This window comes from Raphanus sativus, chromosome 8 (genome assembly GCF_000801105.2).
Source record: "Raphanus sativus cultivar WK10039 chromosome 8, ASM80110v3, whole genome shotgun sequence".
NCBI lineage: Eukaryota > Viridiplantae > Streptophyta > Magnoliopsida > Brassicales > Brassicaceae > Raphanus > Raphanus sativus.
The window spans coordinates 21,663,278-21,679,048 of NC_079518.1; the positions used below are offsets into that span (position 1 = coordinate 21,663,278).

Here is a 15,771-nt window from a genome sequence, read left to right on the forward strand (position 1 = left end):
TCCTAGGTGATTCTTTGTCAGGTCTCTGCCAATTAAGATGCCCCTCCATCCATGTGAACAACCCAATGGAGCTTATACCGCTAGGAACTCAGTAGTATTGCAATACTTTCCTGTTAGGACTCTTGCCCTAAGGCAGTCGGGTTTATCTATGATTCGCCAACTTAGTTTAGCTAGAAGAGCGTCATTGAAGCATTGGATGTCTCTGAAGCCAAGCCCCCCATCCTTCTTAGATTTAGTTAGCGTCATGTATGTTACCCATGACATTTTTCGATGATCCGGTTTATCATCCCACCAAAACCGAGTGAGGGCAGACTGTATCCTTTTACAGAAGGATAGTGGAAGCATAAAACATGACATAGAGTGATTAAGCATAGCAGATAGTACTGATTTTAGGAGCGTCATCTTTCCCGCTGTAGAAAGGAAACGGATGGACCATCGTATCGCCTTTTGCCTAGTTTTATCCACAATTCCAATGAATAAATCCTTCTTCTTTCTTCCAAAGTTCTCTAGTAGCCCCAAATATTTACCAGCACCACCTTCATTCTGGATATTTAGAGCTCCCTTGACTCTGTCTTTTATCTCTTGAGGCGCTTTCCTTGAGAAAGTAGTCCCTGATTATCGATGGTTTATTTGTTGGCCTGAACCTTTCTCGTATAGAATAAGAATGTCTTGGAGGGCAGTCACATTGCTGGTACTTGTTTTGCAGAAGAAGAGGGTATCATCTGAAAATAAGAGGTGATTCACTCTAGGGCTGTTAGGCTGTTAGTAGCCACTCTGATTCCTACCAGCTTTCCTTCCTGTTGAGATTTCCTGCAGAGTCTTGACAATACCTCACTGCAGAGTATAAAGATGTAGGGAGGTAAGGGATCCCCCTATCTGATACCTCTTTGGGGTGTAACATTTCCTCTTGCTGATTTGTTAACCAGAAAAGAATTGGTAACAGTTCTGATACACTGCATGATCATTTTCACCCACTTCTCATGAAATCCAAGCTTAGTTAGAACAGCCTCGATGAAATCTCATTCCAGTCGGTCATACGCCTTTCTCATGTCGGTCTTAACGGCCATAGAGCAATGTTTAGACGCATCAGAGGTCTTCAGGAAGTGGATTACTTCGTGCAAGATAAGTATATTGTCGGATATAGCTCTACCTTTGACAAAAGCTGATTGGTTTTCAGAACGAGGTTCGGAAGCACATAATTAAGGCGAGCAACAAGGAGTTTCGAGATGTTATATAATAGACATTGCATAGCACAATTGGTCTGTAATTTGAAACTGCCTTGGCTCCAGTGCTTTTTGGTATGAGCCGGACGTGAGTATGGTTTAGGTTTCTCGGTAAAACCCCGGAGGTGAAGAACATTTGAATTTCGTGTACAATATCTGGCCCATTGGTGATCCAGTTAGCTTGGAAAAAACTCGCAGAAAACCCATCTGGTCCCGGAGCTTTGTCAGGGTGAATGGCCATAAGCGCTGCATGCACTTCCGAAGCTGTGGGAGTTTTAATTAGCCACTCGTTTACTTATGTTATGATCTTTGGGACAAGGGCATCCTCAACCACTTGGAGTCTTTCTCCTTCTACTGATGTAAACAGCTTCGTAAAGTAGTTGACAATGGTCTTGGCTATTTCTGCCCCAGAGAACAAAGGGATACCCCTCATCAGTCTCAAGAACTGTGCAATTATTTAGGGCTCTTCTTCCTTTAGTAGTTGCATGAAAAATTCCCGAGTTTTTATCCCCCAAACATAGCCACAGATTTCCGCTTCGTTGTTTCCAGTAGGCTTCCTCAGCTAGATAGGCCAATTTGAGCTCCTCATTTTTATCTTTCTGATTTTCTCTGCATCATTTGTAGTGTCATGGCTAGGTCCAGGGCTCGCTTCTTGTCCTCAATGAGTTGTCTACTGTTTCTCTGTTGTTCTTTGCTCCAGTGTACTAATGCTTTTCTCACATCAGTTATCTTACTCTGAACATTGCAGGTAGAGGAGTTCCAGATATATCTTCAATAAGAGCTTTAACCTCTGGGTTATCACGGAGCCTACGGTCAAATCTGAACAAGCCCCTTCCTTTTCGTTTGTTGACGTCAAGGCAAGTGATAATGGGTTTATGATCATACCCCCGCTAACGAAGATACTCCACGGACCCTGCCTGGAACAATTCAAACCAATCACTATTCGCTATAGCTCTATTTAGCCTGCACTTGACCACTTGATCGCCACGAACCCCTCTCCAAGATAGGAATTCTCCACAATGGGGGATGTCAAAGAGATCACATTCAGAGTGGAAAGTCCTGAAGTCAATGAAGGTACCCTCAACTCTTACCGCACCACCATATTTTTCCTGGTTGCTCACTATGTCGTTAAAATCACCAGTCAAAAACCATGGACTATTTCTTGCTGTTGAGAGATTTGTTAGAGTTCCCCACAATGCTTTTCTTTGAATATGATCAGTGTCAGCATAGATGAAATTTGCAAAGAAATTTTTTCCTTCATAGATTAATTTCATATCAATGTAATTTTGCAGGAAGAAATGATTTCTACATTGATTCCGTCTTTCCAAAAGAGGACAAGTCCCCCGCTGCCAGTCCCGTTGGTGGAATAATCTCTGAATTTGGAAAAGACAGTGGAGCACATTTCTGGAAGACAAAGTCACTGGCATTCTTTGTTTCCGAGAGGAATAAAATATTAGGAGAGTATCGCTTCTGGATATATCTTAGTCTTTAGACTGTCAAGGGATTCCACAACCCTTGGAAGTTCCAGCTCACTATTTTTATGAAACTGGATCGAGTGGATTTTGAAAATCCATTGTCCTCCTGACTGAGGCCGGAATGATTCTTGTAGGCGGTTGGCCATTTGCTGATGTGCTGGCATCCACTGAGCCAGGTTTCTTTTTCGCAGTCGCCTTCCTAGAGGAGCCAGGAGGGGGGGGGGGAGGTTCCCTCGCCTTTTAGGTGAACCACGAGCTGCAACAGTTCTTCTCTTCGGTGCTTGAATTGGTTTAGGACCCGACGCTTTAGACTATCATTTAAGTTATCATTTAAATTTGGACCTATTCTAGAATCTATCATTTAAGTTACAGGATCCCTATTTACATTCCTGATATATTAACCCAATAGCTTAATCTAAACCAATCTCACAATAATCTTGCATTCTATTTATCGTGATTACTATTTTTGCTACTACAATTTATTAAATATCTAGAGAACTCTATTAATAATACATTAGTAATATTTAAAATTAGTCAAACTATATATGTACAACTATAAAACAACTTTGTTAATATTATTTTACATTTCATGTGTGGGTCATTAGAATCAATGAATCATCATTCAAGTATATGGTAAAAGACTCCAAACCGACTATATTAACATTCATATGGACACTTTTTCTCAAAAAAACATTCGTACGTATAAATACGTGATTAGTGACACCAATGACACTGAATATAATCAACAAAATCATCATTTAATTATATTAACATTCATAAGCATATACTAAACAAATAGATGTATATAAATCACTTGTCGTGAATCATGAAACATTATCATTTCGAAAATAAACCTATACTAACAACACAATGTAATTTGACATACAAACATGTAAGCACTAAAAACACAAGTTTTGGGTTTCAGATTTGAAAGGGTTAGGGTCCCTAATAGGTTTTTACTTTTTACCCATTATTAACACCCATACTTCTGGCGATCGATTGCAAAGAAAATATTATACGTACAAAAAGGAATATAATGAATTGACGCTTATTGGGAAATAATGAGAATTTATTTTCAAAGAATGGTTGGCATTAATAGTGTCCAGCAACATAAGTTCATTGGGATTAATAGGCCTGGGCATTTTACCCGGACCCGAAGACCCGACCCGAAACCGACCCGAAAAAAACCCGGTCCGGGTAGGAACCGATCCGATCAAATTACCCTATCGGGTCTTGTTGTAGAGGACCCGCGGGTCTTGGACCCGACCCGACCCGAAACCGAAATCCGACGGGTACCCGAATTAATAATGTAAATTAAATAAAATGAATTTAGGGGGAGTCGAAGACGGGTTATTTGTCTACAGAGCAAAGGGATCAGCCATTAGGAGACAACCAATTATTGATCAATCTCGCATAGTTTAGTATATATACACATTTTAATATAATAAAAACACAAACTTTAAATAAAATGTCAAATATTTTCAGATATATTAATATTTTCAGATGCTTTTAAGGTATTTTTAGATATTTTTTAGGTCGAACCCGAACCGAACCCGACCCGAACCCGACCCAGAACCAAACCGATAAATTCTAATTACCCGAATGGGTCCAACTATATAAGACCCGATCCGACCCGGACCCGGTAAGACCCGAACCGACCCGGAACCAAAAATTTGAAATTACCCTATCGGGTCCTAAACTCGTAGACCCGAAAGACCCAGACCCGAAAGGACCCGGCCCGAACCCGACCCGACGACCCGAATGCCCAGGCCTAGTGATTAATTCAAGTCGATGACCTTTACTCCAAAATCTAGAACTTCTAAATTGGTTACAAATGACCTTTACTCCAAATTGGTTACAAATGACCTTTACTCCAAAATCTTTTTTAATAGCTCCTATGTGCAATTTGAAGTAAATAGGGTTTCTTAATGGATACTAGACCTTGACCCGCCCGACCGGGCGGGTATTATTTTATGTTTTTAGTTTTTTATTTATACAAAATGATATATTTGTAATATTTAGACATAAATTTAGATTGGAAATTAATATTTATAGTTATAACAAAAATTAAGATTAAATGTTTAACAAAATATTTTGATATAAATTTTAAATTTTCTAATTAAAATAATATAGAGGTTGGTCATAATTTTTTCCAATTCTAAAATCTTAACATTTTTTTTAAAAAATATAAATGAATAAAATATAATCTTGCGTTGTTGTTTTTATTTCTATAGCTTGATCCGTGGCCGTATAAATATTTGTTTTCACTAAATTTTTTCTTTGTACTACTGATAATATAATATATATATATATATATATATTTGTAAATTATATGTATTACATTATTGTTAATATAACATTTTAAAACAACAATTTATTTATTACGTAGATATGGAAAAAATGTAAAGATAATTTATTATTCACCAAATTTTAGAAGTTAGCTAGCCTAATTATAGGATAAGTTTCTGTGTTTTATAGGTATAATAAATATTTGAGAGTAATTATAGGTTATTTTATTGTCAGCAAAGATATTCTGTTTAGATATTAAATTTATTTTGGCTAAAGAAAAAAAATTAATAATTATCTATTGGTAAGGTGATTTATCTCTATCATTGATTAAGTCATTAAAAATAAAATAAATAACTTCTTTTTCTCTGTGAAGATGTTGTTTCCGATTTTTAAGGAAAAATCAGAGTGAGAAAACATGCATTTAATAATCTGAAAATACAAGATTTGTTTTAAGAATATTAATTAATAGGTTCAATGGCATGGAAGTGTAATTAACATTGAAAACTTAGGGGCATTTCCTAAGTGTATTTCTCTTTTAATAATAGAGATGTTTAGAATAGGCTATTAGTGGAAAGTTACACAATAAAACAAATTTTGTAAATTAATACTCGATATATTAGTGAACACGATAAATTAATAAAACATAAGTTTCAAGTTGGATCAATGCAAAACCCTAATATAATTTAATAAGTTATTAAAAACTATTAGTGCTTGTAGATAAATATATGACCTCATTAAAATCATTAGTTATTAAATACTAAATATGAAATTAATATAAACGTAAACAAAATATTTTACTGTTTGTGTTGAACTCAAAATTAAACTTCTAGTTTCTTTTTTTCATTAATATTTTGATGCCATTTTACCGAATTGATCTTAATACACATTTATATGTTATCATAATTTCAATTCATAACAATTTATCAACTAATTTTGAAAAAGAGAGAAGAATTTAAATATATAAAATTTAGGTAATGTATAGCATTTTAAAATCAAATATTTTTAGAAACAAAAGTTAAAAAATATTAAAAGGATAATTTTGTGTACTTATTAATTTAGATTTTTTTTAACCTATTGTGAGAATGTTACTTATTATTATAATATAATGAATGTATAAAGTTGAGAATGGGAGAAATAAAAGAGAAAAACTTAGATATATAAAGATAAATAGTAGAGATAGGGTTAAAGGCATTGACGACGAAAAAAAAGCCTTCTTCGATCTACACTTCTCTTCTCTTCTCTTGTCTCTCTCTCCCATCTAACCTCTCGCAGACAAGGCAAGTTCCTTCTCTATCTCTCTCTCTCTCTCCTCATCCGTATCTGAGTAAACAGACAGGCCCTTCCCAGCGGTTTGGAGGATAAATATTTTCGATTTTTTTAATTGCTTACAATCTTTGAATCGATTTATTCCCAATGCTATTGATGTTTGTAATTTGATTGGGGACTACATCTCTGGTTACAACTTGTATCCAATTCGAATTGCAGGTTGGTAATGGCAGAATCATCCAAAGTCATTCATGTTCGTAATGTTGGACACGAGATTTCTGAAGTAAAAAACCCTCTCCTCCCCCACCCCTTTCTCTTATTTTTTCAGTTTCTAGATTTTATATAATAAAGTTTTATTGTTCAAAACAGAATGATTTGCTTCAGCTTTTCCAACCGTTTGGTGTCATAACAAAGCTCGTGATGCTCAGGGCAAAGAATCAGGTCTTCTATAATGCTTCTTTCTTCTCTCTCTCTCTGAACTTACTTTTAAGAATTTTATTTCTCTACTTAGGCTCTTCTCCAGATGCAAGATGTTTCTTCAGCAATCACTGCTCTTCAGTTCTTCACTACTGTCCAGCCAACCATAAGGTTTAATATTCTTATTTATATATATATAGAGAGAGAGAGAGAGAGAGTCCTCTCCTTGTTTCAACCACTAGTAATTCTTGTTATCAACTAACTGTAGAGGAAGGAATGTGTATATCCAATTCTCGTCTCACCAAGAATTGACAACAGCCGAGCAGAATATTCATGGACGTGAAGATGAGGTTTGTGAATCCTTTTTATGAGAATCTTTATTAGAGATAGATATTGGTGTCTTTCTCTTCTGTTTCTCCCTCTTTTTATTCACTCTTCTTTTCTTTCTATCTTGTTATCCCTGGTGGATGGGTGCAGCCGAATCGTATTCTCTTGGTGACAGTCCATCACATGCTGTATCCAATCACTGTTGACGTCCTGCATCAAGTTTTTTCTCCCTATGGATTTGTTGAGAAGATCGTCACTTTCCAGAAGTCTGCTGGTCAGCTTCTCCACTCTTCTTTTCTCCCCCTCTTCTTTTCTCCCTTAGATTTTACTTTGTTTCTTTCATGCTTTTACTACAATAATTGTTACATTTAACTCAGTTTGATCATTTGAACCTTGTGTATAGGTTTTCAAGCTCTTATACAGTATCAGGCACAACAGTGTGCTGCCTCTGCTAGAACTTCTCTACAGGGTCGTAACATATATGACGGGTGTTGTCAGTTGGATATCCAGTTCTCCAAGTATTGCTCTCTGCTTTCTTCCATTTTTTTTTCTTTTTGTCGTCTCGTGAGTATTGAACTGCTCTTTCGTTTTCAGCCTTGAGGAGCTGCAAGTAAATTACAACAACGATCGATCTAGGTATTCTTTTATGTTCTTTGCGGTTATATAATTTGATGTGCATATTTAACTTATTTCCATGTGGCCGTTTGAATAGGGATTATACAAATCCAAACCTGCCATCAGAGCAAAAAGGCCGTTTACCTCACGTATGACCTCTGCTTTCAGTAACTCACATATGTTTTTTTTTATCCATTGATACCGTCTTAATATTCTGTTTTTCTTTTTTTTTCTTCTTGCAGCCTGGCTATGGTGATGCAGGAGGTATGTGTCTTAACATGATTGTAATTTTATGTCTATACTGTTGTCTTTTGCTAATTCATATTTTTATTTTATTTGCAGTGGCCTATCCTCAGGTGAGTAATGCTAAAAGCTCCATGATACACGGTTTTAGCAACGATTTTGTTCTCTTAAATCTCATGTATTTGCTGTTATTTAGATGGCAAACACATCTGCGATTGCAGCTGCCTTTGGCGGTGGCTTGCCTCCGGGTATAACTGGCACAAATGATAGGTGTACGATCCTTGTCTCCAATCTTAATACAGATGTAAGTTGCTGCTCATGGTCCGATTTGCTTTATAGACAACTTAACACTATTTTCCTTTGGGGCTCACAAGATTCATTTTGTTTCAGAGTGTTGATGAGGATAAGCTGTTCAATCTCTTTTCTCTTTACGGGAACATTGTGAGGATAAAGCTTCTTCGAAACAAACCTGACCATGCCCTTGTCCAAATGGGAGATGGTTTCCAAGCTGAACTTGCAGTTCATTTCCTCAAGGTTTGTATTTGGGATTAAGCTTTTGAGTTTAAGAAGAAGATTTTGTTTATGTGTATATATATGTTGTGTTTCCTGCAGGGAGCGATGCTGTTTGGTAAGCGGCTAGAGGTAAACTACTCGAAGCATCCAAATATAACACCAGGCACAGACTCGCATGATTATGTTAACTCGAACCTGAACCGGTTCAACCGCAATGCTGCAAAGAACTACCGCTATTGCTGCTCCCCTACCAAGATGATTCACTTGTCCACTCTTCCGCAAGACGTGACTGAGGAAGAAGTGGTGAACCACGTCCAAGAGCATGGGGCCATACTGAACACAAAAGTGTTTGAGATGAACGGGAAAAAGCAAGCTCTGGTGCAGTTTGAGAACGAGGAGGAAGCTGCGGAAGCACTGGTTTGCAAGCATGCGACCTCTCTAGGAGGTTCAATTATCAGAATCTCCTTCTCTCAGCTGCAGACAATTTAAAGTCGACAAAGGCCTCTCTCTCTCTTTTCTCTCTCTCTCTCACCTCTAATGACATTTGGGTATGGTGAGGATGATGAATGTGTGTTTGTTTAACTCAAATATCTCTGCTACTTGTTTGGACTTTTCTACACTCTTTTTTAAACTTGGTCCCTTGGTTTAAATTTGTTTGTGCTGATTTAATGGTAATAAACATTTAATGGTTATCTTTATGATTAAAGTAGGCTCATCTCTTTTATGTGATGTCACCTCACCAAGCAAGTGCAGATTCAATATATTAAAATTTATAAAGTTTTCCAAATTTTTTATTTTGATAATCAGATGATATAATTTAAATTCAAATCAACTGCAATTGAAAATAACATAATTAAAAGAGCAATTTTCTCAAGCATTTTTAAGTATTTGTCACAAAAATAGCACTTAAAATAAATTGATCAAAATAGCATTTTTTTAAAAAAAAATTAATATTTTTTTTTAAAAAATTTGAACACATTCCTAAAATATTACCCATTAACTCTAAACTGTAGGTCTTAGATTAATTAACTCAACGGTTATAAATACATATTTACTCTTCAATAAAATTTCATTTTGTTATTTTCCTTGTGATGATATTTTTGTGATAAAAACTTGGTTTGGTGCTATCCTTGTCTTTTTCTCTAATTAAAAGTATATTTATTTTTAAAGTGATTAACTTGATAACTTGATAAGTAATTGTTGTTTAATCTAAATGTATGATAAGATAATATTTTAACATTTTTCAATTTTCAATTTTAATCATAAACCGAAAATCATAATATATTGAAAATAACAGAATTTAAAATATATATTTTGTTTCTTTAAAGAGATCAACTTGATAACTAACTGTTATTTAATCTAAATGTATGATAAGATTATATTTTAACATTTTCGTAGAGATTTTTTAGTTTTAAACGAAATTAGAATATCTGATAAATATAGGAAATATATACATTTAATAATAAGATATAGCTAACTGTTAATATAATATCATCTATTATTATTTGACAAATGGATTTTTTTATTTGTCATTTATCCATGATAATTCGATATATTTATTTTGCGTTTGTGTACATTTTTCTTTCCAATTTGTTAACTTTTATAACTAATACTATAGATATGCATATAATATTTATATTTATCATTACTAAAATATTTAAAATAATTTTATAAAAAAATAATGAAAATTGATTTTTTTTGTAAACATAAAATGTCATGGCATGTATTTTTAAATTACTAAATTTATTTTAGTTAAAATACTAAAAAGATATGTAAGCAATATCAATAAATTTGTTTTATATATTTTAGTTAAAATACTAAAAGATATGTAAGCAATATCGATGAATTATGCTATTACAACGATGAGAATATTACAAAGACGATTCTACAGCCGACAATTCTATTACCCTGTGAGAATACACGCCTGACTGCACCACTCTGAGCCGTCTTATGAGATCCATGTTCGATGATACGCCATGCACCAAGCTGAAGATCTCCTGTAACATGTTTCTTCACAATCTGCATAATTTGGTATTTGCTGGGGTTTGAACCCTAAACCTCCGGATGTAAAACATTAATGAACTCTTAGTCAAACCACTAGATCAAAGAGTCTTCCACGTATTCACACATTTAGCTAATGAAAATTTGTCGTTGAGCCAAAAAAAAAAGATAATTCGAAAAGCATAATTTAAATAGAACGAGGAAATGAACCAAAATTTTCCATTATTTTTTTTGAGCGACAATGTTTATTTTTTTGCTCAATGTAATATGATTAAAGTGGAACAAAACAAAAAGGAAACGACGTCGATTTTTGCGTCTTAGAGATAGATGACGTGTTTGAATACAAATCGTTGGATTAATATTGGATCAAAGAAGTATGGCTTACTCAAAGTCAAAGGTAAGTCGCATAGAAAGTCCCAAAAGAAGATCCTCCACCGCTTATCGAAGATCTGGTCCGCCTCTGGTGTGAAGGGAGGGAGAGATGGCAGAAGACAAGGAAGCTACGACGAGTTCACTGAGTCAAGGACTCGCTCCTCAAGACCCTGAAGATCCTCCCAAGTCTCCTCCCAACTCTCCCAATTCTTCTACTCGCAAGGTTCACCTTTCAACTTGAAACTTTGTGATTGTAAAAGTAATTAAAGAATTGGAGGTTAAGCTGATTATTATTATTTGATTATATGATTTGGAAAAATTATATGAATTGCATTTTTGAACAGGCTTGCTATGCTGTTCTTCAGAGTTGGGTGTCCAAGAAGTTTATGACTGGCTTGTAAATCACTCTCTTCTTCTTCTTACCACAATTTTATATATTTATTTTTTTCTTTCTAGAATAAAATCTAACTACACAGTTATTTGAGTTTTTTTATTTATGTTGTGTAGTGTCGTCCTATTTCCTGTTGCTGTTACATTCCTCATCACCTGGTGGTTTATCCAGTTCGTTGATGGTTTCTTCAGTCCCATATACGAGAGCCTTGGTGTTGACATCTTTGGTAAGGCTGAGATAACCCTCTTATTATTGTATTCCCTCAATCGTATCAGAAGCTAAATGATTCAGGGTCAATGTACTTCTATACTTGTTTTGTTATTGAGTCCATCCGGTTCTTAATTGTGTACCTGGTAAAACATTTTATTAATCTTTTAAAGGTTCCTTAAAAAATCCTTTCACTTCGTTTGTTTTGCAAGGACTTGGGTTCATTACATCTGTACTTTTCACTTTCTTTGTCGGAATATTTGCGTCCTCGTGGCTTGGCTCTACGGTTTTCTGGCTTGGGGAGCAGTTTATAAGGAGAATGCCCTTTGTGAGGCACCTTTATTCAGCTTCCAAACAAGTTAGCACTGCTATTTCTCCCGGTAAGATGCTGTATGTTTCAGATTTTTCTTTCTTTCTACAAAAAAAAAAAAAACATGTAAACATGTTCAGACGCAATAGTTTGGTGACACAAGTAGTTTTATGCTGCTAGGTAGTTTGCCTTTTTTGTTAACATTTGTTTCGTTTCTCAGACCAAAACACAACCGCCTTTAAAGAGGTAGCAATCATCCGTCACCCTCGCATTGGTGAATATGCCTTTGGATTTATCACATCATCGGTGACACTTCAGGTAAGTGGACAAGACGTTATAATAATAATAATAATAATCAAATTCCTTTAGGATAGTAAAACAGCATTGACAAAGTTTCCTTTATAATAACAGACGGACCAGGGAGAAGAGGAGTTGTGTAGTGTGTATGTGCCTACGAATCATCTGTACATAGGAGATATATTTCTGGTGAACAGTGAAGAAATCATTAGGCCAAATTTATCGATCCGAGAAGGAATAGGTCAGTGTTATGATTTATCAAGACTACACTTCTGGTAGTAGTTCTCTTTATGAACGTTACATGCCTAAGCACATTCGTATTATGTTTGTTTGGATTGCAGAGATTATAGTATCGGTGGGGATGACGATGCCGCAAGTGATATCTCATGTGGACAGGACAAAGAGTAGAACTTCTCACCAACAAAGTCATAGGATTCCTCTCAACAGACTTTGATTAATAGCTCTATTCATCTTGTAAAGATACTTCCCACACGTTGTGCTCACTCAGGAATTATTACTATTACACTTGTTTTATCCGTAGTTTACTATGTTGCTCGGATTTGTATTATATTTCTTCAGTCATATTAAAATGCTAGTACCTTGAGGCACTATATCATACAAGACATCTTGAAACATAAAACTTGGATATCCTCCATATCTTGGCAGCTTTGTTGTCCATTCGTCGCCTTCCTTTATGGCCTTTCGTATTTCCTAGTGCCATTGAGTTGCTTAGCTTGGTTGATTAACGGATTTATGTTTTTTTTTTATATCTTCCGAAGAATCCACAAAGCATAGTGAAGTCAACTATTTAGATTCCAATAGAGCTTGTTCTGGCCATATCGCTTAAGCATAATTATAACTGATGAAAAGATGTTTATATATATTATATATGCCAGTTGACTACATGTGAACTACGATGTTTGGTTTTGGACAATCATCCCCAAGTCCTAAGGCATGTGAGAGCCTCGTGATACACCCTCTTACTTAACTACTAAGTCCTTTTTTTTTGTCAACAACTACTAAGTCACGTATTTAGCTGTCATTCAAATTTAATTTAGTGGCGCAGCCTTCTATTTTTTTCCCATCCCCAATCTTCACTGACTTTTTTTGGAAAGGAATGTAACTACAATTATAACTTTCTCTTATTTGTTTTTGAAAGAGTGTTATTCTTCTCTTCCCTCTTCCTCTCTTGTGGTTGTGAGTCACTGGGTGTAGCAAATCTGGAATTACTATATTATCTTTCTACGTGTTTTAACCTTATTCGCATAATATCACGATAAACTTTTTAATAGATCATCCATCATTTGACTTGATTAACTCGATTCTCTTTACATATGTCCGAAAATATAAATGCAATGTTATTAAAATCGCCTAAGGATCGATTGTGTGAATGTGCAAAGCTTGTTAATAAAACAGTTTCTTCGTTTTATTAAACTCTTAACTTCTTGAGATCATCTTACAATATAGATCTCTATATATAGGGTCTTAGCTTAACCTATTACAAAGTGATATAGAAACTTAACATAAATCTAAATCAAGTTTTTCCTTTTTAGTTATTCAAACTTCCTTTTATGAATAACTTGTTTCCTAAGCTATCTTTGAAGCTTATCCAACATTCTCCCTTCTAAGCTTCAAGCCATCTTTGCTTAAGTCTTGAACTTGAATCAGCTCCCTCATCTCTTTGAACTTGATTCTTGCTAAAGCTTTAGTTATGATGTCCGCTTTCTGCTTTTCTCCAGGAACATGTTCCACATCAATCTCGTCTTGCTCCACTCGTTCGCGAATGAAATGGAACCTCTTGTGAATGTGCTTGCTTCTTCGGTGAAACACAGGATTCTTGGCTAATGAGATAGCTGACTTGTTGTCCACTCGTATCATCGTCTTCTTCATCTCTTTTCCTGTAATCTCACTTATCAAATCTTGTATCCAGACCGCCTGCTTTGCTGCTTCCGTTGCCGCCATATACTCTGCTTCACACGAGCTTAAAGACACCGTGTCTTGCTTCTGCGAGCACCAAGTGATTGACGTTTCTCCTAGACAAAACAAGTGACCTGTCGTACTTCTTCCATCGTCCGGATCCGTGTTGTGACTACTATCACTATATCCCACGAGATTCATTGATCCACCTTGCTCGTAGGATAATCCGTACCCGACTGTTTCCTTTAAGTACCTTAGCACTTGCTTCAGTGCGTTGCCGTGAGACGTTCTTGGTGAGTGCATATATCTACTCAAGATGCCCACTGCGTAACACATGTCTGGTCTTGAGTGCATAAGATATCTGAGACAGCCAATTCTTCTTCGATAAAGTGTAGCATCTATCTCAGGTTCGTCGAGGCCTTTTGAGAGTTGCAGACCGAACTCCATGGGTATACATGTCGAGTTGCAGTCGTCCATTGCAGTTTCCTCCAATACTTTCCTCGCATACGCTTCCTGATTGATCATGATGTACTTTGAGCTTTGTCTTACTTCCAATCTGAGGTAGTATGTTAGAAGACCCAAATCAGACATCTCAAAGTTCTTTGACATGTTCTTCTTAAACTCTGAGATTTCTCTTGCAGAGTCTCCGGTAATGAACAAGTCGTCAACGTAGATAGCCACGATAAGAAGCTTTCCTTTATCATCCTTTCGATAGACAGAATTTTCTTTAGAACACCTCTTGAAGTCGAGTTGCTTTAAAGTTCGATCAAGCTTTATGTTCCAAGCTCGTGGAGCTTGTTTCAATCCATACAAGGCCTTGGAGAGTTTGAAAACCTTATGCTCTTCTCCCTTCTTTTCAAACCCTTCAGGCTGTGACACATAAACTTCTTCGTGTAACTCACCATGTAAGAATGCTGTTTTTTCGTCTAGATGGTGAATCTCCCACTTGTTCGCAGCAGCTAACCCAATCAGGAGTCTTATGGTCTCTAATCGAGCCACTGGTGCAAACACTTCATCAAAGTCGATACCATGTTCTTGTACGTAACCTTTAGCTACGAGTCTTGCTTTGAACTTGTTGATAGATCCATCAGCGTTTCTTTTGATCTTGAAGATCCACTTGAGACCGATGATCTTTGCTCCAGCTGGCTTGTCTATTAGCGTCCATGTCTTGTTTATGTTGATAGAATGGATCTTGTCTTCACATGCCTTCGTCCATCTTTTATCTCCCTTTGCTTCTTGGAAATTATTTGGCTCATCATTGATATCATGAAGCAGCAGCTCACATTCTATCTCAGCAAGTAAAATGTATTCATCTAGGTAACTAGGTTTACTTGTTTGACGAGTTGAGCGCCTTACTTCCTGTGTCGAGCTTTGATCAACTTCTTCTTCTTCGTTGTGTGTTACATCTGATTCTGCGTGTGTAACACCTGTTTCGTCTTCTTGCTGCTCTGTTTCTGCATCCGCGGTTTCTTCTTGTTGTGTGCTGGCTATAAACGGACCATTCCCTTCGTTTACAGTCAGTCCCCACGTCATACGGAACATACCAGAGTCGTCTTGTCCTTCCTTAGTAGCTCCCTTCCAATTCCAACAAGTCTTCTCGTCGAAAATTACGTCCCGACTTACGACTATCCTTTTGAAAGTAGGATTATAAAGTCGATAAGCTTTCGTGCCGGGTTCGATTCCGAGATGAACAAGAGCTTGAGAACGATCATCAAGTTTCCTTAGATGAACTGAATCTACTTTCGCGTGAGCAACACATCCAAAAACTCTTAAGTGACCTACGTTAGGCTTTCCTCCCTTCAAGCTTTCGTATGGAGTTTTATTCTTCAATGCTCTAGTAGGAACACGATTGATCACATATGTTGCGTGTCGCACGGCTTCTCCCCACATGTAGTTCGGTACCTTCAT

At 36.2% G+C, this 15,771-nt stretch overlaps 2 protein-coding genes across 3 annotated transcripts; both read left to right on the plus strand.

Moving 5' to 3' along the window:
- The first annotated feature begins 6,168 nt into the window (after positions 1-6,168).
- Positions 6,169-9,060, plus strand: LOC108823141 (polypyrimidine tract-binding protein homolog 3). Of its 2 annotated transcripts, XM_018596414.2 has the most exons (14): positions 6,170-6,264; positions 6,473-6,536; positions 6,623-6,694; positions 6,765-6,841; positions 6,939-7,020; positions 7,148-7,271; positions 7,401-7,515; positions 7,592-7,633; positions 7,710-7,761; positions 7,855-7,876; positions 7,955-7,968; positions 8,052-8,159; positions 8,246-8,389; positions 8,468-9,060. In XM_018596414.2, the coding sequence occupies exons 2-14, from the start codon at positions 6,480-6,482 to the stop codon at positions 8,855-8,857; spliced, it is 1,299 nt and encodes a 432-aa protein (XP_018451916.1). In that variant the 5' UTR covers positions 6,170-6,264; positions 6,473-6,479; the 3' UTR covers positions 8,858-9,060. The 2 variants fall into 2 exon arrangements, with proteins under 2 accessions (XP_056849119.1, XP_018451916.1); XM_056993139.1 differs by having other exon boundaries at positions 6,169-6,264; positions 7,855-7,968.
- Positions 9,061-10,760: 1,700 nt separating this feature from the next.
- Positions 10,761-12,557, plus strand: LOC108819237 (protein LIKE COV 2). The gene is made up of 7 exons (XM_018592240.2): positions 10,761-10,964; positions 11,086-11,138; positions 11,249-11,358; positions 11,552-11,719; positions 11,870-11,967; positions 12,061-12,187; positions 12,288-12,557. Exons 1-7 carry the CDS (start codon positions 10,851-10,853, stop codon positions 12,398-12,400), a joined length of 783 nt encoding a protein of 260 aa, XP_018447742.1. The 5' UTR covers positions 10,761-10,850; the 3' UTR covers positions 12,401-12,557.
- The last annotated feature ends 3,214 nt before the right edge of the window (positions 12,558-15,771 follow it).

Bases quoted from the DNA above. Each gene is read 5' to 3' on its own strand.
- LOC108823141 (XM_056993139.1), top strand. From the start codon at position 6,480: ATGGCAGAATCATCCAAAGTCATTCATGTTCGTAATGTTGGACACGAG. The intron at 7,634-7,709 runs GTATTCTTTTAT...CCGTTTGAATAG, and splicing joins TACAACAACGATCGATCTAG to GGATTATACAAATCCAAACC. The intron at 7,969-8,051 runs GTGAGTAATGCT...GCTGTTATTTAG, and splicing joins TTGCAGTGGCCTATCCTCAG to ATGGCAAACACATCTGCGAT.
- LOC108819237 (XM_018592240.2), top strand. From the start codon at position 10,851: ATGGCAGAAGACAAGGAAGCTACGACGAGTTCACTGAGTCAAGGACTC. The intron at 11,139-11,248 runs GTAAATCACTCT...TATGTTGTGTAG, and splicing joins AAGAAGTTTATGACTGGCTT to TGTCGTCCTATTTCCTGTTG. The intron at 11,359-11,551 runs GTAAGGCTGAGA...TTGTTTTGCAAG, and splicing joins CCTTGGTGTTGACATCTTTG to GACTTGGGTTCATTACATCT.